General features: G+C 52.8%; 2 protein-coding genes across 14 annotated transcripts in view; one reads left to right on the top strand and one right to left on the bottom strand.

Moving 5' to 3' along the window:
• Positions 1–20,765, top strand: part of PLCG1 (phospholipase C gamma 1) — a 45,914-nt gene extending 25,149 nt beyond the window's left edge. For 2 of the 6 annotated variants that reach the window (XM_065849724.2, XM_071815695.1), the window contains 28 exons: positions 1,576–1,660; positions 2,748–2,831; positions 3,148–3,170; positions 3,989–4,061; positions 5,398–5,499; positions 6,537–6,655; positions 7,418–7,503; positions 7,832–7,952; positions 8,386–8,554; positions 9,008–9,130; positions 10,074–10,175; positions 10,404–10,591; positions 10,959–11,159; positions 11,598–11,717; positions 12,183–12,363; positions 12,709–12,786; positions 13,244–13,347; positions 13,586–13,682; positions 13,790–13,862; positions 14,390–14,547; positions 14,965–15,061; positions 15,488–15,712; positions 16,425–16,573; positions 18,341–18,455; positions 18,585–18,746; positions 18,977–19,065; positions 19,605–19,792; positions 20,144–20,765. In XM_065849724.2, coding sequence (XP_065705796.1) covers positions 1,576–1,660; positions 2,748–2,831; positions 3,148–3,170; positions 3,989–4,061; positions 5,398–5,499; positions 6,537–6,655; positions 7,418–7,503; positions 7,832–7,952; positions 8,386–8,554; positions 9,008–9,130; positions 10,074–10,175; positions 10,404–10,591; positions 10,959–11,159; positions 11,598–11,717; positions 12,183–12,363; positions 12,709–12,786; positions 13,244–13,347; positions 13,586–13,682; positions 13,790–13,862; positions 14,390–14,547; positions 14,965–15,061; positions 15,488–15,712; positions 16,425–16,573; positions 18,341–18,455; positions 18,585–18,746; positions 18,977–19,065; positions 19,605–19,792; positions 20,144–20,186 — 3,355 coding nt within the window. In that variant the 3' untranslated portion in view covers positions 20,187–20,765. Of the gene's footprint in view, positions 1–1,575; positions 1,661–2,747; positions 2,832–3,147; positions 3,171–3,988; positions 4,062–5,397; positions 5,500–6,536; positions 6,656–7,417; positions 7,504–7,831; positions 7,953–8,385; positions 8,555–9,007; positions 9,131–10,073; positions 10,176–10,403; positions 10,592–10,958; positions 11,160–11,597; positions 11,718–12,182; positions 12,364–12,708; positions 12,787–13,243; positions 13,348–13,585; positions 13,683–13,789; positions 13,863–14,389; positions 14,548–14,964; positions 15,062–15,487; positions 15,713–16,381; positions 16,574–18,340; positions 18,456–18,584; positions 18,747–18,976; positions 19,066–19,604; positions 19,793–20,143 lie in introns of those variants that run through there. The other 4 variants (XM_065849726.2, XM_065849725.2, XM_065849727.2 and 1 more) reach the window with 4 other exon arrangements.
• Positions 20,766–21,257: 492 nt separating this feature from the next.
• ZHX3 (zinc fingers and homeoboxes 3) overlaps positions 21,258–27,503 on the bottom strand; it is a 45,034-nt gene continuing 38,788 nt past the window's right edge. For all 8 annotated transcript variants that reach the window (XM_065849800.2, XM_071815700.1, XM_071815698.1 and 5 more), the window contains one exon: positions 21,258–26,981. In XM_065849800.2, the coding sequence (XP_065705872.1) occupies positions 26,971–26,981 (11 nt within the window). In that variant the 3' untranslated portion in view covers positions 21,258–26,970. The remainder of the gene's footprint in view (positions 26,982–27,503) is intronic.

Here is a 27,503-nt window from a genome sequence, read left to right on the forward strand (position 1 = left end):
AGGTTCCCTTCCCCAAAACACTCACCCTGAGCCCTAGGGGTAAGTTCTGCTGGGGGAGGTGGAGGTGCAGGGGGGAGCCCCCAGAGCTGCTGCTCATGCTGAGAGTGGGTTGCTGGCTCTGTGGCTCATGCCGGGACGGAAGGCGAGGCTGGTGTCATTTGCCAGCTTTTTTTTTTCCTATTTTTTCCTGCCAGCAAGAGGCTGGACGCTGCCTGCATGGTCCGTGGGCACGGAGCGGGAGCCAGGCCAGGTCCTGCTCTTTCCGTGGGTGCATCCCGGCCCTCGGCGGCTCTGAGCCCAGAAACAAGGGCTCTCTGTGTCCTGCCGGCCGCAGCAGCCCCTGTCTCGCAGCGCCTGACACCAGCCTCTTTCTCTCTCTCCTTGGGACTCCCTCCATCCCTCCTCCTTTCCGTGTCATTTGAGATCCCCCTGTTTCCAGGGGAAAGCATAAAAGAGACATGGTTCACTCATCACACGTTGCTGCAGATGCCAGCGTGACCTCTGCACAGACCATCTTCCCCGGCATGTTTATATCTGCACCCCAAAGCTGTGAGCATCCCCAGGGTCAGACCTATCCTACGCTTTGCAGGATGGGGGAGCATTCTGGAGGGTCCTGGGCTCCCACTTGCTCGGCAGGGGGCAAAAGCAGCATGTGATTGCTGAGGCGGGCTCAGAGGACTTGCTTTTAAGGCAGGAGCTGCCAGAAAATGATTGCATGCAGACCTCTGGCTTCTTAAATCCTGCAGATGGGGGACATCCACGTTTTTCCTCGCTGCGGGGCTGTTGCTCCACGGGGAGCAGTGCCGGAGCAGACACGGGTGGCTCAGGACTCTGTACTGCCTGTCCCTGCCTGCCCAGGTGCGGGATCCCACTTGGGGTGGGCACTGGAGCCCTCCCCAGTCTGAGAACCAGCATGTTTGGTGCAAAGGGCCTTGGGGGGGCAGCCATGCTGGCTGTCCATTGCCAGCGGTTTGTGTGGCTATGGCTGGGGAGCACAGCTGGGCTCGGCGTGGCGGCGCTGTGCCTGTGGCTAGACACTGGAAATGGCTTTTTTCCTCTCTTTAGGATAAAATTAACTGGGTCCAAACCACTCGCAAAGCTTGCCATCCTGCAGCTCCCTCAGCAGGCCAGGGAGTGGGCTTTGGAGGGTTTTGGTCAACCAGCATCCATGTTGGGGCACAGATACTTGCAAAATGCTTCTCTTTGACCATTCCCACAAAGCAGGAGCAGCGTATGGCTGTTGCAGCATCGGCTCAGGTGGGCTGAGGGTGCTGGACTGGCCCTGCAGCATTTGGAGCTCGCAGGAATGGTGTGTGCAGGTCCCACTGGGATGCAAGTGCCTCTCTCTGTTCCCCATGTGCAGCATATACAGTGTTCATCAGAGCGGAAAAAACGTTCTTCTCTTGCACCTTTGGTCCCAACTCCGTTGTTCCTCCAGGGATGAGCATCTGTCCTCGTGTGTCACAGCTGATGTCCCTTTGGGCATGGCCACTCAGTGCATGTGGCATCCTGGTCCTAGGGGGATGCCCTTCCATCCCAGAGCTCCTGAACATATTTCTTCTCTTTCTGAGCCAGGATCTCCACCAAGGATCTGAAGAACATGCTGTCTCAGGTCAACTACCGGGTCCCCAACATGAGGTTCCTGCGGGAGAGACTCACGGTGAGTGTGTGACCCGTCCACTTTCCTCTTTAGCGCTGGGGACCCTGTTACCTGTCTTTGAGCAAAACATGGTGCTGTTGAACTCCCACGGTGCGTTTGCATATTGCAGAGGCTCCCAGCCTTTCCTGGGAGGGCCCCCACCCACGGTGGCGACTGAAGAGCTGCCAGCTCCCACTGGCTGCCGCACCCTGGCCCGTTTGTGGCCAGCGCCCTCTCTTCGCCCCACCTTGCCTCCCCCGCTCCCCACATGGCTCCTGGCTTTGATTGAGAGCTTTGCCCTGGTGGGGTAGAGTGCAGGAGGACAGGGAGCAAGGCCACATGCCAGGTCCTGCATCCCAAGTTCTGCATCCTGGGTCCTGCATCTCACTGCCAGCATCCCTGCAGACTCAGGAACAAAGGGGTTGAGGCGTCACCCACAGCTCTTCTGTGGCCACCTGGTCTCTGAGTTGCATGGCAAGGTTACAGCTTTGAAGGATCTTAGTGTTTGGCTGGTGTGGTTGTTAAAGCTTCGCAAAAGCTTCAGTTTTTCCTAAGAAAGGTCCTGCTGGTCCCACCAGCCTTCTGAAGGATCCAGCTCATGCTCCACTTGCAGATGAGTAGTTTTGTGCATGTCTGACAAGCAGAGAATACAGATCTGCAAAATCAGTGATTGTGGCCTTGGTCAGGAGGGTCATCTTGTGATGACCAGCCATTTCCACCAGCACTGAGCTCCGAGGCCAAAGAGTGGCATATCCAAAGGAGAACACAGGCTTCGGGTCTTGCAGTTTCCAGACACTTCAGATATATACTCTGTGCAAATGAAAAACTAAAATGATCCTTTTGTAACTATTCAAGTAGGTGACGTGATGCCTTTATGCAGGTGAGCTTGGAGAATCGTGTAACTCGGTTTAGGATGTGCTGGTGTCCTGGGTAGCACAGGGTCCCGCTGGTCCCAGCACAGATGTGCAGAGGTGAGAGGCAAAGCCTGGCCAGGCTTTGGCCTCTTCCTCCTTTTCCCCTGGGAATCCTGGTGGGAGCAGATACTTCTCAGGCCATGCAGAGTTCCCTGTGGCCCCTATAAAACCTCTGGGTTTTTTTTTTGTCACAGGATGTGGAGCAGAGGAATGGGGATATCACGTACGGGCAGTTTGCACAGCTCTACCGCAGCCTGATGTTCAGTGCCCAGAAAATGGTAAGAGCTGAATTCTCCAGGGCCGGGAAGCAGGGGGAGAGACTGTATTTATTACTGGGCATTCCCTCTTAATTGCCTTTTTAACCCTGCTGTCCTCAGCTAATAGCTCTTGTCTCCTTCCTCGGGGCCAAGGAAGGCAGAGAGTAAAGAAGTTACTGCTACTGGGGATGGGGGAGGCGGGGGTGAGTCGTGGCTGTAAGGAAAGCCGAGCTGCACGGCGCTGGTTTGCCATCCCCGTTACATTCTCGATCAATTTGTGCTTTCACATTCATTGTTGAGATTGAGTGCAAACCTAATGCTTGTGCTTCTTTTGCAGATGGATGTCCCGTTCCTAGAAAGGTGGATGATTCTCTGTATTTTCTGGGGAAAGGGCTGTTTTCTTTTGCTCTGTAGCATGCTTTGGCGCCTGCAGCAGTATGCTGGGGAGGAGGAACGCTGTGCACCTCTTGCCACTGCGCTGCTTGCATTTTTGCACCCTAAATAAGCATCTCTGCTGTAGACACTCCAGCTCGGGTCAGTAAGGGCTCTCGTCCTCCCAGACAGGAGAAAAGAGTGTTGGCAGGGACCTCAGCTGACCATCTGGTTCATCCCTCAGCCCAGGGCAGCCAGCACTACCCAGTCCTTTTTTTTGTTAATGTTAGTCCCCAGCATAGCCCTTGGTTCTCCGTTGCATCCATGGACAAGTCTTTTCTGTTAATAGGCTACAAATGGATCCCTCCTTTATTCCCTGCCCTGCCTCCCGGAATCCATGTCCTCTGGATACCTGTAGCTCTGTCTGTCTACAGTCACCCCTTGACTGCCCTGTACCTATTTAGCTCCTTTCACTTTTGTACAAGCCAGCCTCTCTTATTTTATTTTTTTGTACGAATCAGTCCCTCTGATGATTTTTGCTGCCCTTCACCAGAGTTTCACATTGTCGTGTCCATGTGAGAATCCTGGACTGCTCCTGGAGCAGCCCCTGGCTCTCAGATGTGGACGTATAATCTCAGCTGCTGTTTGCTGTTCTGCTCTCCCCAGCTCTCTCTGCTTGCACGGGGTACATCTCACTTGCATGTGCTGTGGTGCTTGCGGATGGCATCTCACATGATGCCGGTAACAGTTGGTCATGATGTGCTGCGTGAGTGACCAAAGCTTCTCTCTCTCCCTTCGCTTTCCAGGTGTGGAGAAAGGTCTGAGCACTTCAGAGTGTCGCTGCTGGAGTTGCAGAAGTTCTTGCTGGAGTACCAGAGGGTAAGCTCGACACTGGCCCAGGGGTAGGCAGCGGTATTGGTACGGATCTGGTATTCCAAGGTGTCTCCTTGCCGTGGAGCTGGGGTGATTTGGTGGTGTGGTGTTCTGCCTGGCATGGCCACAGCCTGAGCTCCCTCTTCCTGGAGCAGGAGGTGATGCAGTGCTGGTGAGGGTTAACCTGGCCTTGGCCGGCCACCCTGGTCAGAAAAGGGACCAGGAGCAGAAGATCTGAGAGGAGTGGAGGTGCCAGGGGGCAGGAACTGCTCAGTTCCCTGTGACCTTGGCTGGTTCTGGACGTTTGCAGCAGCCCAAGTGTCATAGAGTCATAGCATTATTTTGGTTGGAAAAGACCTTTAAAATCATGGATTCCAACTGTTAACCCAACACTACTACTAAACCATGTCCCTAAGAACCTCATCTACCTGTCTTTTAAACCCCTCCAGAGATGGTGACTCCACAACTTCCCTGGGCAGCCTGTTCCAATGCCTGACAACCCTTTCTGGGGAGAAGTTTTTCCTAATATCCAATCTAAACCTCCCCTGGAGCAACTTGAGGCTGTTTCCTCTTGTCCTATCACTTGTTATGTGGGAGAAGAGACTGATCGCCCCTCGCTACACCCTCCTTTTGGGTAGTCGTGGTCCATCCCATCTGCTTGGGAGGTCTCAGCTCCTGAGGAGCAGCTGATTGATTCGACTGCTGACCTTTCCATTTAAAAGTGATCTTAGGTCGTTCAACAAGCACAGCATGCATGCTCAGACACACACGCAGACGCAAGCAGCGCATTTGCAGGCTGAACAGACCCTTTATTTTGACTCCTGCTGGGCTCCTGTCTCAGTACTGGTCTTCTCCAGGAGGACAGGGGTGGCTGGTGAAAACACGGCCATGAGAGCGTGGGGCCTCTGGCTTTGCACCGTCCCTCCATCTCCCACTGCTGCCTCCCTGCCCGTGGTCTGCAGCAAGCAGAGGGTTAACCAGTGGAGAGATGGAGGAGCCGTTTGATGGCCTAATGTGAGACACCCAGGGAGAGCAGAAGCAAAAGGAAACCGAGTTGGCTTCTGGTGCCAAAGGAGGAGGGATGGCAGATGTGTGCGAAGGAGCTATTGGAGAGAAAAATGCGAGGCACTGAGAAAATGAAGACCACTTAGAAACAGGGCAGATTTCTGCTGTTGCATCCTATCCGGCATTTGTGCTGACAGCTGAATTCCTGGCAGAGATGGTCTTGCATTTAAAAACTGCCTCTTTAATAGTTAAAGCTTCTGCTTGGATGAGCTGCACGTGGTTTTGAATAACGCTTTCTGAGATGCTTTCTTTTTTATGTCTCTCTTGTGGTTTGCAGGAGCTCTGGGCTGCAGATACCCTTCAGGTCCAGGAATTCATGTTCAACTTTCTGAGGGACCCTTTGAGGGAGATTGATGAGCCTTATTTCTCCTTGGACGAAGTAAGACACCTTGAACGCTAGAATATAGGGAGTGTATGGAGTGGGGTGTCACACGTGCTGTGTGTGGCAGCTCTGCTGTCCCTGTCTGCGCTGCGGGGTGGTGGTTTTGAAGGATCACAGATCCCGTGAGCTGCATTGCTGTGTGAGATGGACATGGTGGGTCACTGTGTTGCACAAGAGCTGGTTGGCGAAGGGAGTGACTTCTGGGCCCTCTTCTTGCTCTCAATGTGTGCAGCTGGGAGTGCTCATCAGGCAGGTCATTGGAGGAGGAAAGGGGCTGCGTTTGGGGCATGTAGGGATCTTTGAAAAGCAAGAAGAGCTGAAAACATAAGAATAAAACCAGCTGGAGATGACCCTGTCACTGGCACTCTGGACCAACACAAAGGTCCCTTGACCCACATGGCCTTAAGTGAGCTGTTGCTGGCCGCGTGTACTGCAAAATAAAATGCAGAGCAATTAATTTGTCTCCAGCTGGGCCAAAAGGTTTGTACACAGACATTTCGCACAGCTCAGGGGATAGGTGGCAATGTCTGATCACAGAATCACAGAATGTCAGGGACTGGAAGGGACCTGGAAAGCTCATCCAGTGCAATCCCCCCATGGAGCAGGAACACCCAGCTGAGGTTCCACAGGAAGGTGTCCAGGCGGGTTTGAATGTCTGCAGAGAAGGAGACTCCACAACCTCCCTGGGCAGCCTGGGCCAGGCTCTGCCACGCTCACCGTGAAGAAATTTCATCTCCAATTTAAGTGGCACCTCCTGTGTTCCAGTTTGTACCCATTGCCCCTTGTCCTATCATTGGTTGTCACTGAGAAGAGCCCTGCCCCATCCTTGTGACACTCACCCTTTACTGATTCTATGGTTACTTGAGCACTCTGGGTCAGCAGCATGTGTGCTGTCTTGATTGTCTCCAGTCAGCCTGTGCTGAGCTTAGAAAATCACAACCTGCTTGGTAGCTGTTGGCACGAAGGGTGAGATGTGTATGAAGCTAAACTGACTCCTCCACAACATTAACACACTTCTGTTTCTTCCTGAACAGTTTCTCACCTTCCTGTTTTCCAAAGAGAACAGTATCTGGAACTCGCAGCTGGACACAGTGTGTCTGGAGAACATGAACAACCCCCTCTCCCATTACTGGATCTCCTCCTCACACAACACGTAAGGGCGAGGGAGCGGCTCCTCTCTCCACCCAGCCCAGTGACCTGTTTCCCTGTGCCAGGGTGGGACTCTCCTGATTTTGCCTGATCCCAGTGATGAAGTCAGCACATCAGAGACCATTTCCTTGATGCCCCAGTCCTCCTTCCATCATTTAACCATTGGGGTTTTGCTCAGGCATTGCCAGCAGACAGATCTGCACAGACTGTTTTCGAGTCTCGCACTGTCACTCTTGCCATTTCTTACCATTAGTAACCTCATCTTCCATGCAGGGCAGATGTGATAAAAACCTGGCAGGCTGAAACTGTCCGCTTGCCTTCTCTGCTGCTAGAAGAATATTGCAGGACCTGCATTCTTTGCAGACAGGCCCTGTGCTCCCTGTTCATGGGAGGCAGTAGCATCACATTAGCTCAAATTTAAAAGACCTAGAGCCTGGAGGGTGACAGCGAGCTCTTGTCTACCTGTGAGCGCTGGTCTGCCCATGCTCTTGGTCTACTTCTGGTGGGTGCAGGGGGGACACCAACTCCGAAATGGCTCTTTGAGGCTTATCTCAAGAGCCACCAGCACGGCTGGACCTCAGAGTGGTGCTTGCAGCCCCTTGCAGCAGGGGCAGAGCGGAACCCCTGCCCTGGGAGAGGTGGCACATCTGGAGGAAAGTCATTCTCATTGTTCCTTACATCGCAGAGGCAGATCCGCGATGCCCCAGCAGACGTCCCTGCCTGCAATGAGCATGTTGCTTTGCTGATGTCTTCTCTCCTGTGCCAGATACCTGACGGGGGATCAGTTCTCAAGCGAGTCCTCGCTGGAGGCGTACGCCCGCTGCTTGCGCATGGGATGCCGCTGCATCGAACGTGAGTACCCGGAGCCAGCGCTTCTGTGTCTGTTGTGGTAGCTTGCGGTGGTGAGGGAAGGGTTGGCATGGAAGGCAGGGCTGGAGGTCAGCGTGCCAGTGGCAGCGTCGTCACTGTGATGTGCTGAAAGGGCTGAGGTTGTTTGCTTTGTGGGACTGGGTGGTACGTGCCTGAGCTTTTGGTCCCCCAGAGAGATCTGGACTACCACCTCGCTCCTTTATTACCATCCAACACAGTTCCCAGCAGCACTTAGTTCTGTCCATCTCATGGCCGCATCCTGTCTATATTCCAGCCTTTGGGCTCAGTTTCCCCCATGGGTTTCTTTCAGTGGATTGCTGGGACGGTCCCGATGGCATGCCGGTCATCTACCATGGGCACACCTTAACCACCAAGATCAAGTTCTCTGATGTCTTGGTCACCATCAAGGAGCATGCCTTTGTCACCTCCGAGTGAGTACAGCGGGGACCTGGACCTCAGCTGGCAGAGCTGCCAGGAAGGCAAAGAGAGGGTAGAGCCAAGGCTGTAGCAAAGTGAATCCCACCTTTATCCAGAGCTCCAGCACAAGACCACACACATGGGATTTGGTGGGAAAAAAGCGTGTCCTTGTGTCTCTCAGCCAAAGAGGGGTTTCTCCCAGAAAATGTTGTGGCAGGGAGGGTTTTGAGTAAACCCCAGGAGTTTGCCAGTCCTCCTTCACGCTGTGCACTGCCAGCAGCCATGAGGACACCTCGTTCTAGGGTGGTCACACTGAATACTCAAGACAGCATAGATGTTGTTGATGCAAACTGCTCTTTGAGGGTGCAGGTTTTGAAACAGAGCTCAGAAGGCGTTGGTTCCATCCAGACAAGTTGCTGGTTCTGACGGCTCTTTTCCTCCTCCCAGTTTCCCCGTCATTCTCTCCATTGAGGACCACTGCAGCATTGCTCAGCAGAGGAACATGGCGCAGAATTTCAAGAAGGTCTTTGGGGACATGCTCTTGACCAAACCAGTAGATATTTCTGCTGATGGCCTTCCCTCTCCAAACCAGCTCAGGAGGAAGATTCTCATCAAGGTGAACTTGCTTCCCCAGCAAGACTCCTAACTGGGGAGAATGGGGACAGATGGGATGAGGGTGTGGGACCAAGGGCAGCTGCTCACTTCCGGAAGGGGATGGTTGGCAGAGCACGGTTGGAAGTGGAGACTTGATGCTAAAATCAATTGGAGACAAAGAACTCTCTTGCTTCAAAGGAGCTGCTGGGAAACAAGCTCAGCAGCTGAGTGCTGCCTGTCTTGAGAGCTTAGGGGATGCTGGTATTTCTGCAGCAGGAATCACCTCTAGGAAGAAAGGGTGGAACTTCAGTGCCATTTGATGACCTCTGTGGCATGGTTTTTACCTTGCTTCTTTTAGTCTGGAGGAACCCACTGCAGCAGACCTGAAGTTTGAGGGTTGTTTGCCAAGGAATCCATGCTGCTTTTTGGGTGCCTGCTCCCCTCAAGGTGCCTGACCCGCTCTCTCATCCCACAGCACAAGAAGCTGGCCGAGGGCAGCGCTTATGAGGAGTTACCCACCTCCGTGATGTATTCAGAGAATGACATCAGCAACTCCATCAAGAACGGGATCCTCTACCTGGAAGACCCCATCAATCACGTACGTCTCTCTCTGCTGCTGTCACCCTGTCCCCACTCTGTGGGCTCCATAAATGATGTGGTAACTCCGTAAGGCGCTGTGTGGTGGTGAAGGAAGGAAGGGCTGTGGTGCAAATGATCCAAGGGGCTGTTGGTCTATCCAGTTTCTCAGGAGTCTTTGAAGGCTGGGCGAGTTTTTATGCTGGCTCTCTCCAGTGCTTTTCCCTAGGCATCTCCTCTTGGCCCTTGCTAGAGGCAAAGGCTGAGTGAGAGGGAGCTCTGGGCTGAGGCACTGCAGCTCTTGTGTAATCCGTAGAGCCTGTTATCCGTTGCTGCAGTAAGTTCCAGGGATGACCTGCATTTCTAGACCTGCCTGCCTCCTACTAAGTGCCTACACACTTCACACACCTAAATGAGCATTCTGCTTTTTAAAGCACCAAGCTTTCATTCTAGTGTGTGCGTTTATATATACACAGTCCACTTCTTCAGCTGATTTGCTTCGCTAAGGGTTTGTCAGGCAAAGTCACATGCAAATGAAATAGGTTTTTGGAAAATAAGGAAGTGCAATGGTAAAGCTGCATAACCATCTCTGATATCCTCATCTCTGATAGCCGGCATGTTGAATCCATGCAGAGTGTTTTCTTTAAGCATTGATTTGCTCTTCGTGTGGTCGTCTCTGTTTAATACGTGCCGGGCTGTTTGCAGTGTGATCTGCAGTCACTGTGTATGTATGACCTACCACATGCTGTTTTTTTGCTACTGATAAGTCCACACTTCGGATCTGAAGGATGTCTTGGAAGCTCCGTTGACTCCACTGAAATCAGTGTTGTCGGTGACTGTCCTTTGCAAACCTGATCACCCCTCCCTGCTCGTGCTGATCAGGAAGGGATGAACCCATGGATGAGTGGTGGGGAGTGTGGTTCTTCCCCAGGGGGTCTCTTTGCCCAGAATTTGTTTCCTTGCAGGAGTGGAACCCGCATTACTTTGTCCTGACAAGCAGCAAGATCTATTACTCTGGGGAGACAACCAGTGACCAAGGAAATGAGGATGAAGAAGAGCAAAAGGAGGTGAGGGCTTCCTTGTGTGAGTCGTTCCCCTAGAGAGGAGCCTTGACTGCCCAAGGGGCTGAGCATCTTCACTGCCAGCTGCCTTCAGGGCAAGATCCTGTGGTGGGAAGGGTGGGAGCTGCTTCACAAACTCTTTAGTCCTGGTTGGAAGACCCCTGAGCAGAACAGACTCCAGCACCACGAGCCTGCTCTCAGTAACCCAAGGGTGTTGGGTTTTCCCCCTGCCAGGTGAGCAACAGCACGGAGCTTCACTCCACGGAGAAGTGGTTCCACGGGAAGCTGGGAGCAGGACGCGATGGGCGGCACATTGCAGAGCGGCTGCTGACAGAGTACTGCATCGAGACGGGGGCCCCCGACGGCTCCTTCCTCGTCAGGGAGAGCGAGACCTTTGTTGGGGACTACACCCTCTCCTTCTGGTGAGGGCCACACGCACCAGCTCGCTGGTGCTCCTGGGGTAGCCTTCATCTTGACACCATTTTCAGTGGTGGGGTCCCATTACCTGGTGATCCGCGGGCAGGTTTCTCCCCATTTCTATGCCCCAACATCTTGTCAACTTACTATCATGATGCAGAAGGGTCAAGTCCCTTGGGACCCATGTGTGATGGGTGTCCTGTGGGGCAGGAATACCATGCCCAGGCTGGAGCTGTGCCTGAGGCAGATGCAAAATCACAGAATAGAATCATTTTGGTTGGGAAAGACCTTTAAGATTGTTGAGTCCAACTGTTAACCTAACACTGCTGATCTCCGCGGCTGACCTTGCTTTACCTCGTTCCTCTTCCGCAGGCGCAACGGGAAGGTGCAGCACTGCCGGATCCACTCGCGGCAGGATGCCGGCAGCCCCAAGTTCTTCCTGACGGACAACCTGGTGTTCGACAGCCTCTACGACCTCATCACCCACTACCAGGAGGTACCGCTGAGGTGCAATGAGTTTGAGATGAGGCTGACAGAGCCGGTGCCGCAAACCAATGCCCATGAGAGCAAAGAGTAAGTGCATGTTTGGGGAGGGTGGGTCATGTCCGCTGGGCAGCTGGGACCCCATGGGAACCCCTCCCAGGTCTCTCCACAATCTTTGCTTCTCCTCTCTGGTCCCCCCTTGCTCCCTGTGGGACTCAGTGTTGTTGTTGATGGAGCCGATTGTCTTGGAAGCTCAGTGCAAAGGAAAGAGGTTTGGTTGGAAGCTCAGTGCAAAGCAAGGAGCTTTGGTTGGGATGCCCTCGCCCATGCCGCACATCAGCAAACAGCTCTGTTCTTGCCTGTCACGCAGAAAGGAGAAGACAGCCCTGTTGTAGCATTACATATGTGATGTTGTCTGCTCCCTGCCCTCCTTTTGTGGGCTCGAGGGGAAACCGTGTGGCACGGCAGAGATGTGGGATGAGCTGGATGTGCAGAGACCTGTGCACAGTGACGTGTTTTTCCTGAAAGGTGGTACCACGCCAACCTCACCCGGGCCCAAGCCGAGCACATGCTGATGCGGGTGCCGCGTGACGGAGCCTTCCTGGTGCGCAAGAGGAGCGAGCCCAGCTCCTACGCCATCTCCTTCAGGTGTGTTCCTGGGGATGGGATGGCATGGGATGGGATGGCATGGGATGGGATGGCATGGGATGGGATCCTGTGGTGCATGAGAGCTCAGGAGAGGGGCTGGGAGCTTGATGTGAACCCTCCCAGAGCTCTTCTTGCTCCTGGGTGGCCCTGGATAAACTTCACAGTCCCTTGAGTGCCTGTAGGACCCTGCTTCAAAAATTATCTTAATAATTTGTAATAATTTAAGGATTTGATTTAATCATTTATAAAATTTAATATTTTATAATTTAACAATTTTCTCATTTAATAATTTATAATAATTATTAATTAACACTTGTAAAGTTATCCTATCTCACATCTCCTGATGGGAGATGGCTGTTCTCTGCAGCCAGCCCAGGGGCACCTTTTGCTTGGGTGTCTTAGTTTTGGCAAAGACCTTCTCTTGCCAGGCGCCAAGTGGCTTCTCTCTGTCTTTCCACCTGCCAGGGCGGAAGGGAAGATCAAACACTGCCGGGTGCAGCAGGAGGGCCAGACCGTGCTGCTTGGCAACTCTGAGTTTGAGAGCCTGGTGGACTTGATCAGCTACTATGAGAAGCACCCACTGTACCGCAAGATGAAGCTGAGGTACCCCATCAACGAGGAGACGCTGGAGAAGATCGGGACAGCGGTGAGTGTGGACAGCTGTTGGAAGAGCTAAGCCAAAGGGTGATGGACAGGTCCATTTTGAGCTGGTGCCTTGGAGTGGTGTTGTGTGACCCATCTCTGTGCTTCACAGTCCACATTTCTTGGGGCTTCCTGTCCTGTTTGACACACTTTTTGGCTCGAGGGAGATTTATTGCTGTCCCTCTGACACAGGTCAGCAGGGAGCGTGGGCTTGGGCATCTGTTTGCTGTTTGCAGCATCATCTTTGGTCTTGTGCTTTTCCTGGGGTGTTCTCCCTACCTCCCCCAAGGCAGGGGAGCTGTTCTCCTGCAGAGCCACAGCTGTCACCTCAAGCCCTTTGCTTCCACAGGAGCCGGACTACGGAGCCCTTTACGAGGGACGTCATCCTGGGTTCTACGTGGAAGCCAACCCCATGCCTACCTTCAAGGTACGTTCTTACTGCTTGGCATGAAACGACCTGCAGGGCCTGAGGGTTTAGCGAGTGTCTCTTTATTTTCCAGGAACTGTATTATTTTCCACACTCATTTCTAGGCCATGCAGGAAGGGGGACATGCTCTAGGCTGAGCCTGCAGGTTCCCAGGCTGGGATGCCTGTTGTTCTGAACTCTCCAAACTAAACCCGTCAGTAGCTCAGGCCCAAAGGAAAGTGCCTGTGTGGGGCAAACTTGTGACCTCTGGGTTGGCATAAATAGGGATCTTGATTTGTTCCGCAAAGGTCACTCGTGTCTGGCAGCCTCTGGCAGCAGGTTGGATGCTGCCTGCACGTGATGTGCCATCCAGGCTCCCAGCAAACACATGTGTAGCGGGAGGTGACGTCTCATCCCATGGCTCGTTGTCTGTGTGTCCATCCACTGCCCAGCCTCACGGGACCCCTCCTCATTGCAGTGCGCAGTCAAAGCCTTGTTTGACTACAAGGCACAGCGGGAGGACGAGCTCACCTTCACCAAAAACGCCATCATCCAGAATGTGGAGAAGCAGGAAGGCGGCTGGTGAGTTGGTCCTGAACCTCGTTTTGCCTTTGGGGACACAGTCAAACCTTGGGGTCACCATCCATACAGTGGTGTGTCCCCTCTAGGCTTGGGTCCATTTGGAGATTGCACACAAGCTGCAGAGCCTCATGAACCCTAAAAGCAGATGATGGGGGAGCTGCCTGTCCCCCGTGGCCCCAGTCAGGATGCTCTGGGGTGCCACAGTGGGTGCTGACGCTGCCCCTTCCCTCTCTTCCAGGTGGAGAGGAGATTACGGTGGCAAGAAGCAGCTGTGGTTCCCTTCCAACTATGTAGAGGAGATTACGAGTCCCGGCAGCCTGGAGCCGGAGCAGGAGGTGAGCTTGTGTCTGAGCAGGGCAAGGAGGGCTGGTGGGGAGGAAAGTGTGTGTGCAGCCCTGCGTGCTCACCGCCCAGCGCCATCCTGCCTGTGCTTCATCCCCAGCAGCAGCTGGATGAGAACAGCCCCCTGGGAGACCTTCTTGGTGGTGTCCTGGATGTGCCCTCCTGCCAGATTGGTGAGTGCCAGGGAGGGATGGAGGAGCGGGAGGTGTTACAGCTCTGGTGCATGATGTTTGCATATCTTTTCTGTAAGGATTTGTCCTCCCTTGCATACATGTGGTCCAGCCTCCCTTCCAGGCTGCTGCAGGTTCTGGGGCTCCTGGGCACTAGCCAAGCTGGGTCTGGTCTGCAGCTCTCTGCTGCCCCTCTGCTCTGCAGACCCCACAGGACATTGTGCTCCCGGTGGCTCTTCCCACCTGGGCACTTCAGGGTACACAGCGAGGAAGATGCAGGAATGGGAGGAAGAGGGCATACAAAGGCCCCATAAGTCTTCTTAGCTCCCTCAGGATACACTCAGTGTTCTCACCTGTCACTTCCTGGGCTCCATCTGTTGCCTCCAATGACCAGAAATGGGAGCTGCTTTTCTCAGGGCAGCCATGAGGCTCCCTTAGTGTCTCTTCCCTCCCTTCCTCCCTTTGCGGTGTGAAGGGCTTGGCTCAGCATCCCGGTGTGACCTTACCCTGTGCTCCTTGTCCCCACGCAGCCATCCGCCCCGAGGGAAAGAACAACCGCCTCTTCGTCTTCTCCATTAGCATGGCCTCGGTGTCGCGCTTGTCCCTCGATGTGGCAGCCGATACACACGAGGACTTGCTGGACTGGGTGAAGAAGATCCGGGAGGCAGCCCAGACGGCTGATGCACGGGTGAGTCTGGTGAGCCCTTGGCACAAGAGACATCTCCTCTCCAAGTCCTGGATTTCCCAGGAGCTGAGGAGAGCTGGAGACTGGTGGGGGGGTGGTGAGATGGCAGTCTGCAATGATTGGCAGAGAAGTTAAGAGATTATAAAGCCAAAGTCGTCTTTGACTCTGATGATCCTGAGGGTCTCTTCCAACAGAAGTGATTCTATGATTCTATGCCCTGTGCCAGTGCCATTCCTGCTCCAAGCAGGAGGCAGGACCTGCCAAAGGCCCTTTCCATGGTGCTTCTGTGGTGACCCCCATGCAGACCCAGCAGACCTGCTGGTGGTTCCCACCCTGCTGTTGACTGCAGCTGGTGAGCTGTGTTATCCAACACCACTGCTCCTGGGTGGACCTGACTCCTTTCTCTCTCCCTCTTGGTAGCTCTCCGAAGGGAAGATGATGGAGAGGAGGAAGAAGATTGCCCTAGAACTTTCAGAGCTGGTGGTCTATTGCCGACCTGTGCCCTTCGATGAAGAGAGTGAGCATCTGCTGGTCTGGTACCCACTGCAGGCAGCCACCGTGGCATTACAGGCCCCGTGGTGCACCCAAAGGTGCTGCTGTCCAAAGCAAGTTGGAAGCAGTTACACTGTAGCTCTGGAAATCTCCTTCTCCAGAGGGTGGAAGTTCTCTTCCCCATCCATCTGTTGCTGGGATCTATCAGCATCCAGAGCAGCTGCTGAGGGAGTGGGGCTGGAGACCATTGTGCCTCATCGCCGAGAGTGGCTTCGATGCTTTGAACCATTGGTGTTGGGCACCTGGCAAAGCAAAGCCAGGGCAGGGTCTGCACGATCTGATGGTTGCTGAGCCAGGGGAGGAGAGTGCGATGTTAGGAAGGGCTCCAGGGTGGTTGGAGTGTCTGGAAAGGGAATGTTCTCCTGGCTTATGCTGTGCTATCTTCCTCCAGAGATTGGCACAGAGAGGGCCTGTTACCGAGATATGTCCTCCTTCCCTGAGACCAAGGCAGAAAAGTATGTCAACAAGATCAAAGGCAAGAAGTTCCTGCAGTACAACCGCCTACAGCTCTCCCGCATCTACCCCAAGGGCCAGCGCCTCGACTCCTCCAACTACGACCCGCTGCCCATGTGGATCTGCGGCAGCCAGCTGGTGGCACTCAACTTCCAGACCCCAGGTGAGGGCAGCAGGAAGGTGGGCAGGTTCCTGGGGGACCCTGGGTGTCCTGCACCCCTGCTAACCTGGTCCCGGCAAACAGGGGGTCTGGGAGGGGAGCTGGGCTGAGCCAGGAGATTGTGATGCCAGGAGGACAAGTTGAAAAGGAGACAGAGAAGGGAGTTCCCCCGAAGTCCCTGGTGACAGGCAGGGGATGTACCAAAGGGGACGGCGCAGCCCCAGCCCTGGGACACCGGCTGGTTGCAGGGTCTGGGCCCAGCTCACTGTTCCGCTCACCTTCTCCTGTTTCCATCCTGCTCCAGCCTTCCCCGCTCCCTGGCCAAACCCTGCTGCGAGCCCGCCCAGCTCACCAGAAAACTACCTGCCTCACTTTTTCCTGCTGGCTTTTTCATTCCTTTTGCAAATCGAGGCATCTCACAGGGTGGTTTGGCAAATGCTAGAGCCAGGACAAGAACAGCTGAAAGGAGGGCGAGGAAAAGAAGGGGGTGACCTGTGGAGCACAGGGTAGTTGGGCAGATTGGGTGTGAGAAAGTCACCCCATGGCCCCAGCATGTGCACAGGCTGCAGCGAGGCCATGGCACATGAGGGATGGCCAAGGGACAGGCCAGGTTCCCTTGCAAAGCGCTTCCCGTGAGGCACCAATAACCCCAGTGATCTTGCTTGTGGAAAGGACACGGGGCCTCCTCCCTCCATCTCCTGCCTGTGCTCTCCAGACAAGCCCATGCAGATGAACCAGGCCTTGTTCATGTCCAGCGGCCAGTGTGGGTACGTCTTGCAGCCGACCAACATGCGGGATGACATCTTCGATCCCTTCGACAAGAGCACGCTGCGGGGAGTTGAGCCGCTCTCCATCTCCATTGAGGTCAGTACCTCCTCCTGGCGCGGGAGGAAAACGGGGTGGGATCCAGGCAGTTATACCGAGCTTGGGGCAAGGGGGGTGGTAACATTTTTCTGGGTTCCTGACCTCTTTCTGCTGATCCTCAGCAAACCCCTCAGCCCCTGCTTAAGAGCTGTCCCACAGCACAGGCTTGGAGAGAAGACCCATGGGTGCTGCTGAGGGAAGTGTCACCAACCTCTCCAGGTGCCTGGAGAGGAGTAACAGGAGCATCCCTGGGTGCTCCCCCCACGACCCCTCTCGCCTGGGGTCCAGTGCCAGCAGGTGGCATCCACGAGCCACAGAGGTGACATCCCTGTCCCTGGAGCTCGGCTGTGACTGTCAGAGCACAGGGTGGCTCCCAGTGGGGAAGCACAAGAGCTGTGCCTTGTCCCTTCTTTGTCACTCAGTTGCTCTGGGCTTGATGTTTCCATGTCCCCTTGCTCATGGCCCCTCTCAGGAAGATGCTCGTGTTTGGAGAGGATTTCTCAGCCCATTTCTGTGTTGCACTGCTGCTGATGATAAGAGGAGGGGGTGCTGCTGGTTGGGGGGTACCGGAGGATGGTCTGTGGGTGTCTTTGAATGTTTTTCTTTCTGTGTCAGCTCATGGAGCCACATGACAGCAGCTCTGCAGGGAGATGGGACAGCTCACCAGACAAAGCTCCTGGAGGGATAGGGAAGGCCATGGCTCTGGCAAACCAGATGGCTGATGTTTGGACCAGTGGCTGTCCCCCTGGACATCCCTGGTGGCCTTGGAGCCGAGCTGACCATCTGTGGGTCAGCAATGTCCTCTGCGAGTCCCTCCGTCTCGAGCAGACAGAAGAGATCCTGCCTTTAGGTGCTCCCAGGTTTCTGGCAACACGCCCAAACTGCAGCTCCTCTGAAGCCACCTCTGTTTCAGAGTGATCCCACCGAAAAGCAGCACAGCCTTGCTCAGAGAGGACACTCCATCCTGTCTCATCTGCACCATTAACCCTGTATCTACCATCTCCCTAAAACTCCCAGTCTGTTTTCCAAACTTTTCCTGCATCTCAGGATGCAGCTGCCACCAGCAGGTATCAAGAGGCACTGTGCTGCAGCCTCTCACTGTCTCCTTTAAGAGATGTGCTCAGCCTTTTGTCCTCTGGCAAAACCACCCGATGTCCCCACCAAAGCCAGCTTTCACGGATGGAGAAGCCATCTCGAGCCCAGCATGACTCAAAGCACATGATCCAGTGTTGGCAGCGCGTCCTTCCCCTGCAACAGCAGTGTGCCCACAGCACGCTGGAGCGACATATGGCCACTTGCAAGAGGGAGCCGGGATTTCTTTCTCCTGCAAGGCAGCAGGTTGCCATTGGAGTTGAGCACAGGCTGTGCTGTGAACTGGAGGCAGAGCAGGCGCAGAGGGCAGCTCCTTTTCATCATCAAGCCAAGGCAGGAAGGCTGAGAAGTTTGGGCAAAGAAGGGGGTGCTCGGCGTAGCTCCCCAGGCTTGGCAGGCTGTAGAAGGGATGCTGTGGTCCCAGGCTGTGCAGGGAGCAGACGGGAACCTGTTTTACGGCTTACAAGTCAAACTGGTGGTTGGTAACACCATAGCAGCTTCCAGGGGTGGGAGCTGTTTTTCATGGAGAGGCAGGATGTGCTGGGCTGGCTGTTGGTGTCTCTTCTCTCTCCAATTAGCAGAGCCAGGGTGATTTATTTGGAAAGAACATGTATGCAAACAAGGGTTTTTCCTTTGCTTCTGTCTCTTACCAAGTCTCTCCTGCTCTCTGCCCAGGTCCTGGGGGCTCGGCACCTTCCCAAAAACGGAAGGGGAATCGTTTGTCCTTTTGTGGAGGTAGAGGTGTCCGGTGCTGAGTATGACAACGCCAAGCAGAAAACTGAGATTGTGGGTGAGTTAACGAAGGGAAGGGAGCGGGAGGCACCACCACCCCGACTGTGGCATGAGCAAAACATGGCCCCATGGGGTATGTACGGGGCTCAGTGGGGGCTGCCCAGTGACAAGGGTGTTTTCTGACCAGCGGATAATGGCCTGAATCCTCTCTGGACCCCGAAGCAGTTCCACTTTCAGGTCAGCAACCCTGACTTTGCCTTCCTCCGCTTCGTGGTGTATGAGGAGGACATGTTCAGTGACGAGAACTTCTTGGCTCAGGCCACCTTCCTGGTGAAAGGCTTGAAGACAGGTAAAGCGCTCTGGGAAACGAGGGGTGTCTGGGTGGTCCTCACCGCTTTGGTAATTGCATTGTTAGCTGGGGAGATGCTGAGTTTCATAGGAGGATGCTGTCAGGCTCCGGGCTGGCTCAGTCCATCCTGTGCCAGGTCACATCCATTTGCTGCCATCCCGTGGGGCTGACAGCCACAGGAGGGTGCTAGGGGACTGACACGTCGGGTGACACCAGAACTGTCTCTGTAGGTTTCCGATCTGTACCCCTGAAAAACAACTACAGTGAGAACCTGGAGCTGGCTTCCCTGCTCGTCAAGATAGACATTTTCCCTTGCAAGGTAAGGGCTCTGCACCGCTGGCAGGTCAGTGTAGCAAAGCTCAGCTTTGCTGGGCTGTGGGGATGCATTGAGGGCTGGTGGGATGGGAAGCTCTGGGCTCCCCTCCTGCAGCAAGCTGAGGCATTTCAGGCAGTGTCCTGCTTGGGCTGCATTTGACTTGCCTGGTGATGCCTTCAGTAAAAGCTGAAGGAGGCAGATTTGCTCCATCCCAGTCCCTATCTGCGCTCAGGGGAAGTTACAGCTTGGTATCACAGAGCCTAGCTGGCCCAGCACCATCCGGATTGCTACAAGTTGAGGGTAGAGCTCTGTCAGAGACAGAGGTTTCTTCTCTTTCTTAATTTAAAATGACATTGGAGGGAGACAGCGATGGTTGCTAAAGACAGAGCAGCTGCACCTTGCAAACCCTGCGATCCTGTGAGCCCTGCACGCCCTGCATTGCAGCTCGCAGGACAGCCGAGGCCCTGCACTGGGACTGCCTTTGTTACGAGACATACAATTCAAAATCCCAAGCCCTTTCTAGTTTTTTTTTTTAATCTAAGCAGGAGAATGGTGAAATAAACCTCTTCAGTGCTTCAGCCCTGCGGGAGCGAGCAGGGGATGCTTCCAGTCAGCTGCTGGCGAGCAGAGGCAGAGAGGGCTCCTTCGAGTTGCGGTACCAGCAGCCCTTTGAGGAGTTCCGTGTGTCACAGGAGCAGCTTGCTGACCACTTCGAGAGCCGGGAGCGAAGGTAATGCCAGTGCTCATTGAGGTCTTCCCAGCGTGAGACCCCCAGCATTTCAGCCTCCTTTTGGCAGGCTGATAAATGCAGCCTCCCCGTATCCCAGTGTGGAGCTGCAGCCTTGTTTGCTGCCTGAAAAACTCAATTTCAGCACAAAAGTTGTGCTAAGCTTTGGGGGAGTCACTGCTTTGGGGTCCATGGGGACAGGGTGGGACAAGAAAGTGCCACCCTGCAGCTGGTGGCACCTTCCCCCAGCGTGGGGGATGCGCTGAGTCCTCGCTTTCCTCCCGTGGGGTGGCTTTTGGCACTGGAGCATTGCCCTTGGTCAGCCTGAGCCGTGTCCCCTCTCTCTGTGCCCAGGGTACTGCGGAGGACCCGGATCAACGGGGACAACCGGCTGTAGCCCATCTCGGCGGGCGAAAGCACCTGCAAGTGCTTGTGAATCTCACGGCACGCTGTGAACTGGTTTCTATGGAAACGGCACTGCTATGGCCTACTTTCAGGCAGCTTTTCCAGTTTCTCCGCTGAAGGGTGTTCAAGTGGAGAACTAAAAAAATTGGAAAAAAAAAAACCTAAACACACACAAGACCCCCAACCCACCCCAAACACCCACCAACCTTCACCACCAAGCCCTTAATGAAGCGCATCCGTGCGTACAGCCTGCCAGCCGCCGAGGTGAGAGACGAAACTGTCTACAATGGCAAGGGAAGAGACCCAAAAAAATGAAAGAAAACCCAGCCAGCCCTCTGCCACCGCTGCTCTGCCTGTATTCCCGGACATCCCGTGCAGCCATCCTTCCATCCTTTGCTGGACTGGTCCCAGCACACCGGGCATGGGGGGACTCGAGATAGGTGGCACCTATCTCTATCCTGGCGGCATCGCATCTACCTGTGTAGCCACTGCCGATGGGTCCAGTAGTGAAACTCGACGTTTACAAGGCCGCTCTAGCTTTAAACGACAATAAAAGTGTCAGTATTACATACGTGGTGGCTGGATGTCTGGTGGTTTGTCCCCAAATTGCACCAAGGAGCTGGGGTGCAGCCCTGCTTGGGGGAGGCTGTGCTGCTCTCTCCTTCCTCCTGGCTTTAAGGAATTTGCAGCTACTGGGGGCAGAAATAACCAGGAGCAGCCTCAGGTTTAATGTTGTTGACTCATAAGGGTAAAATAAGGGTGTGTGCTACGGCTGACCAGGCTTTTCTGAACCAGAGTGGGGACAGGCAGGCACTCCAGGTGCAGAAGGGTTCCTAGGATGGAGGTACCTGGGCTCCAGCATGCTGTCAGGTTCTCACACTTGTAGCCTTACCCTGCAGGTCATGTTTTTAAAACACATGTGAGAGTGGTGACTGAGCACTCCTACCTCCTGGACAAGCAAATATCCCCCTGTGCAGGGCTGCTCCCACCATCACTGGACATTTCAGCACCACTCACCCCATGAGCTTCCTCAAAGCCAAGTACAATCACCAGTCGACTCCCATTCGTCTTTTCCACTCTTTATTTAGGAACAACCAAAAAACGTCTGGTTTCATTTCAAACAAACTGTACAAGCAAGCTCTTCCCCTCGCCCACCCTCACATCCACATATACAAAAGGAAGGGAAACTTGCCGTTCACTTCTCAGAAGTGGCATTGTTGCTACAGGGAGTTCTTGCCCTCAGAATAAGAGCAGGTAAAGTCCATAGCAGGTACCGGCTACCCTAGCCCTAGTAATAGCCACAGCCCACAATCACAGGCAGCTTCACTTTTTTTTTCCCTCTTTAAACCTTTACCAAAAGTAAAAACTATTTCCTGTCTCACACGATTGCCAAGGTGACCATCTAAAATCGTGGTCTTCAAAAAACCAAAAGAACAAACCCACAATAATAACCCCACTGGAACCCCCCCACACCTCCCCGGTACAAAGACGGTTTACACAGCAGAGCCCTTGCTCCGCTCCCAAGCTGCACGGCCACCCTTATGAAAGGTCCCGTTGCAGCTACAATTACATTTTCCTTTGGATAAATCCAAGCAAAAATTCCAGGTCATTCAGCACCAGCATGATTTCTAAATAATAATAATTAAAAAAAAAAAAAAAGACCCCATTAGGCTGACTTTGTGGTCTGCTGAGAAACAAAGTGATCAACACGCTGTTCCCAAAGTCTCTCTTGTAGTGCAATGTTAGTATGTGCAAGGGGAATCACAGCCACGTACCCATAACACCACCACGAGCCAGATGGGGCAGAGAGAAAGTGCAATTTTAGCAAGAAGTTTTCTATGCCATGGATTCCTAGCCCACCCTTCGCTAGCACCAGTAAGCAAGAGTCCTCCTAATACCAGCCTCCACCAGTACAGGGAAAAAGTGGCTCTAACTGTGCCATCAAAATATGGCCAACACCAGCCAACAGAGCACTCTTTACTGGAACAGGAAATAATGAGAAAACCGAACAAAAATCACTACTTAGGCCACAGAGCTCCCTTGCTCTGCTTTTAAGTTTTTCAATGCAAATCCAGCATTTCTGGCAGGGACAATTCCTGGCCAGTAAAACATACAGCAGAAACCAAACTTGGGGAGAAAAAATAATAATTAAAAAAAAGGTACAGTTTGCAAGTGTCTCATCCCCCCTCCTTTTGTAGTGTTGCCTAGTCTTACCCTGCTGGTTTTGTGATGAACTGAGACAACAGAGGTTACTGCAGCGAGCTGCTGTATCACATTAGGCCACTGCTTGATTTGGAAAGAGCAAAGCCAAAATTATCTGGGCAACAGGAGAGAGAAGTTTACAAGCGCTTTAAATACAACCAACTTGACAGGAAGGTGCAGCATCATATTAACTTTCTAATTTGTGCCTAAGTGCTGAAAATCATCTTTCTCTTCTGATTCCCAGATTCCAAGCATCACCTTCTGATCAGTTTGTCTCTGTAATGTCTCTAAAAGAGGGGCTGCAGGGAAGACAACACAACACTTCCACCTGTGACCAAAAATTGTCACTTCTCAAAAAAAAAATATATACCCAAAAGCGTAAATGTAAAACCAGCCTTCTACACCCTTCTAAACAGACAAGGGACACTTAGAAAAAATGAAGCAAGCACTTATCTTGCACCTCCAGCTTCTGTGTGAGCAGGGAGCATCACCCGTGCAGGAGAAGGTTCCAAGTGCTCTTGTGGGCTGACTATGGCGTTTCTCACCACGGTTGCCACCAGCTACTGCTTTTGCTGGTGGCTTCTCGTGGTGACAAGACAAGCCCCTGGCAGGGAGGGGACACGAGCTGCGCTCAATACCTGCAGCTGGAGCCCTGCGGGCTGTGCCGGCCGCGTGCCGAGCATCGGGGCAACCGCTTGTGCCCATTCTCTCGCCATGGCTGCGGGTCTGATACAGCAGCGCTCAGCTCTCAGGTGAGTGGAAATGGGAGCCTGGAAATTATGGTTTGTTTAGTGTTCTGCTAAAAAAAAAATACAAAAGAATGATTTCCAGGACGCCATTAAGGAGCTGAAAATTAAGCACAGAGTCAAATGAAACACAGAGTCACGGCAGGGCCTGCTGACATGAATGAAGTAACTGCGTTCTTTGGATCAGGAGAACCAGCAGCCCTTTACGCCAGTGAGCAGGTACAGCACAAATCAGGGTCTGGGGTTATTAAGCAATTGGATTATGCCCTTAATCTAAGCAGCCTCAGAGACATAAGTAACAAGATTCACACGGATTAAAAACGATGGTGATTACTGTGCCTGTCAAGCCCAAACTCACACAGAGCAGATGGAGGTGAAGAACTTGATTTCCATTCCTTACTGATGCTGGCTACGCAACCTCTATCTTACACCCCTCCTTTCAAGTAAGATAATAATCTTTGATTAGATGATGATAAATATTCACACACTGTATAGACTTGTGGTGATGCTTCCTCTTAACACCAGAAGAGCTGCTGGGAATGTCAAAGCCACCTCTCAATTGCTCCTTCCAGTTTCAGACGCAAACACATTTCTAATGTCCTGCACCAAAACCCGAGTCTGTTTGGAGATGACACCTGCTTCTCAGCTTCAGAAACAACGTGCTAAGGAAACAGAGGACCACAGAGCCAAACTCTCAAAAATCTTTAGCTTATACTTTCATGGAGATTTCAAGTCAACTAAAAAAAAATGCAGATAACAAGGAATGTGGGAGTTAGAAAGGGAACTCAATCACTTTTTGCTTGTTTTTGTCTGTAACTCTCATCCTCCCCTTGCAATGGGGCTTTGCCAGCCTGGTTGCCCGGCTGCCACATCCAAGGGGAGTCTGCATGGAACCACTTCTTAAAATTCCTCCAAACCAGAAGAAAGAAAACTCCTGCTGTGCTTGTATGAATGCATGGAGACAAAGCTCAAAACCTCAGCAGCTTCCAACCCTCAAGCCTGGTTTTTCTGTGTACACCGGGAAATTCTCCCTCCAGCTCACAAGATCTCTCTTTTCATTTTGCTGGAAAACTGGCTGAATATGATCCAAGCGCAAAAAAATTCAGCTAGTGCATGGAAAAACGGTTCGAAGGGACCAGTTCATACCAAGTCCTTAAGCATTTCTGTAGATGGAGTGGGGATCACTCTTCCAATTAGCCATAGGCCTTGAAGTGTACACCAAAAATCCCACAGAAAATCACCTTGAACGGGCAAACTACACTTCCAACATATTTATATAGCAAGTAGTTAGTAGAAGTGTACATTTTTAAATGTACATCTTAATGCAATAAAGAATCAATGGCATATCTGAACTGTATATATGTGTACTTAAATAAACCTGCATGTACATAGACACTAGAGAGTAAATGACCTACCTGTATTTGTTCTCTGAAGGTGACACCGTACACACACTCATGCTCGCGGGCCACAAGGCTCCCAGATCTGCTGCCTCCAGCTCCAGGACCACCCAGCTTCCCCCATCACCTCTGAGATTTCGGGGTGCGCAGGATTGCACCCACGAGGGTGAACCCCTGGGGCTCTGGCTGTCCTTGCAGGGATGCTGCCCAGCCAAGGAGACACGAGGCTGAGGTGGGACAGCTGCTGGTTATATCTCCAACCCCGGCGTGACCAGCAATAGGGAGTCTGCTGTCACAGGGGGTGCTCCGGGATGACAGCTCCCCTGCTCGCAGCGTTTTGGGGAGGGTTTGTCTGACTGCTAAGGGATGGTTGCAGTGTGGGTGTCTGCCCCGGATCCCTTCAGGGTACAAGTTTTCCATCCCCTCCTGATGCAGATGCTCACGCTTGGCCGTGGGGTGACACCGGGTGCCGGGGGAGCTACACGAGCTCAGGCACAGGTACCTACCGCATAGGCACGTACCGGGCGAGAGGAGACCCTCTCTTGCAAAGCACCGAGCGGATAAAACTCCCTCCTCGTAGGTGAGCAAGGTGGCCTCTTGAAGAAAGGACGAAGAAATAATTGGAAAAGCAAGGGCAATTAAAGGTAGAAATCAGACACCATCTTTGGAAGAGGTTCTGAAAGAGCCTTTTTGGTTTTCAACCAGATTTTTTTGTAAATCTCTGGATCCGATCCTTTGGGACTTGCTACCCACCCTTCTAATAAATATCGCTTACCACCAACAATAAACTGTCCCACATTAAAAAGCTCTCACTAAATAAAATCCTTCTACTGAAAAAGCTTGGCTGAGTTAGCTTGGCAAAAATAAGGAGCTATGACTACTCTCCATAAATACATCAGCGGATAAACACCAAAAACTATTTAAGTTAAAGGACAATGTTGGCTGCAAAATAAACCAGGAATGAACCAGCCATGAATTAATTCAAACTAGTAATTTAAATAAAGTTGCTAACCATTCAAAGGCAGTGAAATTCTGGAATAGCCTTCCAAGAGCAAAAGTGAAGGCAAGACATGGAACCAATTTTGAGCCGGGATTTGATTAGTTTGTGACACAACAGTCTGACACAGCATTTGGCTGGACTGTTCAGCTCAAGAGTTTCCCTTCTAGACCTTGTTTTCCATTAGAAAAGAATATTAAAAACAAATATATCTGCAAGTAGTTGCATCACACAGCAACCGACCACCCAAGACAACATGGGCACGTTAAAAATGTACAGGTACCGGGAAGCAGGCGGGTTAACTGGGAAATTTATTTTGCTATTTCATCAGAACTATCGCAGATGAACTGGAAAAAAATAAAGGCAAAAATAAAAAAAGCCTGGAACAAACACTTGAAGTCAGCAGCGATGCTGCAGGAGGATCTGCCATGTAGGGCTGCAAGAGGGAAACTTCCTGATTGCAGAAGAGCTGCTGCCTCGCAGATCCCGCGGAGACAACAATGACTTGAACCACTCGCAGCAACACTGAGTATTCTCTGCGTTTGTTCTCTGAAGAACAGCTTGTTCTCTCTGAACAATAAAAAGGATTCCAGGTCAGGATGGAAAAATTATGATGTGCTAGTTCTCAGCGATTAAAGGGAGACTTGGAGATTTAACAGCCTGCTACAGTCTGTCTCCAGGAGCGCAGGGGAAAATACTCCAGCCAACAAGGGACAGGTGACACCAAACTCCATCTCCTCGGTTACCTGGGTTCTGGACCAGCTACTTATTGGAGAGTATGCAATGCTAAATCTAACCTCATCCATTGGGATAAAAATCTCACTCGCTCCCACTGGACTTTAATGCAAGACTTGCAGTTTCCTTCTCAGACACCTCTCCTTTCCTAACAGATACACACACATTTGTTTGCCTGCAAAGCCCTTCACTGCCAGGGCTTAAGGACCAGAAAGGGCGGAGAGGATATATGCAGCCATGCCAGCCTTTAGAGAACAAACACTTTAACGGACAGAAGAAAAATAAAATAGTACTGTGCCATGATAGTCCGTATCTAAGCAATGACCTTGTTTACACAATGTCTGAGATTTGTTATGCTTGTATAGGCAGCTGTAGGCATCGGTATATGAATATGAAATCTGAAAGTCTGTCCTCTGGAAGGCAAACAAGAGCATCCTACTTCGCGGGTGGGAGCAGAGCCCCTGGCTCCGCCAGCTCTCAGCCACCCCCTCGGCTGGGCCACCGAGAACTCTGCACCAAGTGCCCAGTTTTTGCACGCGTGCTCCCTCGTGGGCTGCGCTCAAAGGTCTCATTTACGGCAGTGCTTTATCACCATGTCCTGCTCCTGAGGTTTGCGTCAGGTTGGCCCATGGGTTTCTTAAAGACCAAACATTTCTTCTCAAGGGTAAGAGCGGATCCTCCAGGGCTGGTGGTTGGAGTTCAGTCCGTTTCTGGAAAAGAACAGAGGTGTCAGAGATGCTCCAGCTCACCACAGGGGCCTGAAACCTGGCAGGGGGAAGAAAGGGTGCAGGAACACATCCAGAGTTCTCAGCTGCAAGAAGGGCAGGGCCCCACTCAAACCCACGCTGAATTAGATAAGGGAGAGAAGCAATGAATTTTTGTTGATTTATTTTTTTTCTAGGCCTGCAGCCGTGGCAGAGGCGTGTGGGACACCTGGCAGCAGAGCAGTGGGGCTGGAGAAGATCCCAGCTGCCCAGCACCCCAGCAAGGGGCTTGGCCATCCCCACTTGGTGGGAACCGCAGCCAGGGAGGGAACAGCCCCCGGCTGCACTTTGGAAGAGCCCAGGGAGGGCTTGGAAACCACCTCACCTCTCCTCCGCACACATACATGCCTTTCAAAAGTGAGTCCCGCAGGAGGGGCAGGGCCAGCCGCTGTAAATACCAGCCCTCCATGTCCTTTCCCTCGTCGCAGCCTCCATCTTCAACAGCCAAACCCTGCCCAGTGCCAAACA

The sequence above is a fragment of the Patagioenas fasciata genome, chromosome 16 (assembly GCF_037038585.1).
Source record: "Patagioenas fasciata isolate bPatFas1 chromosome 16, bPatFas1.hap1, whole genome shotgun sequence".
Classification (NCBI taxonomy): domain Eukaryota; kingdom Metazoa; phylum Chordata; class Aves; order Columbiformes; family Columbidae; genus Patagioenas; species Patagioenas fasciata.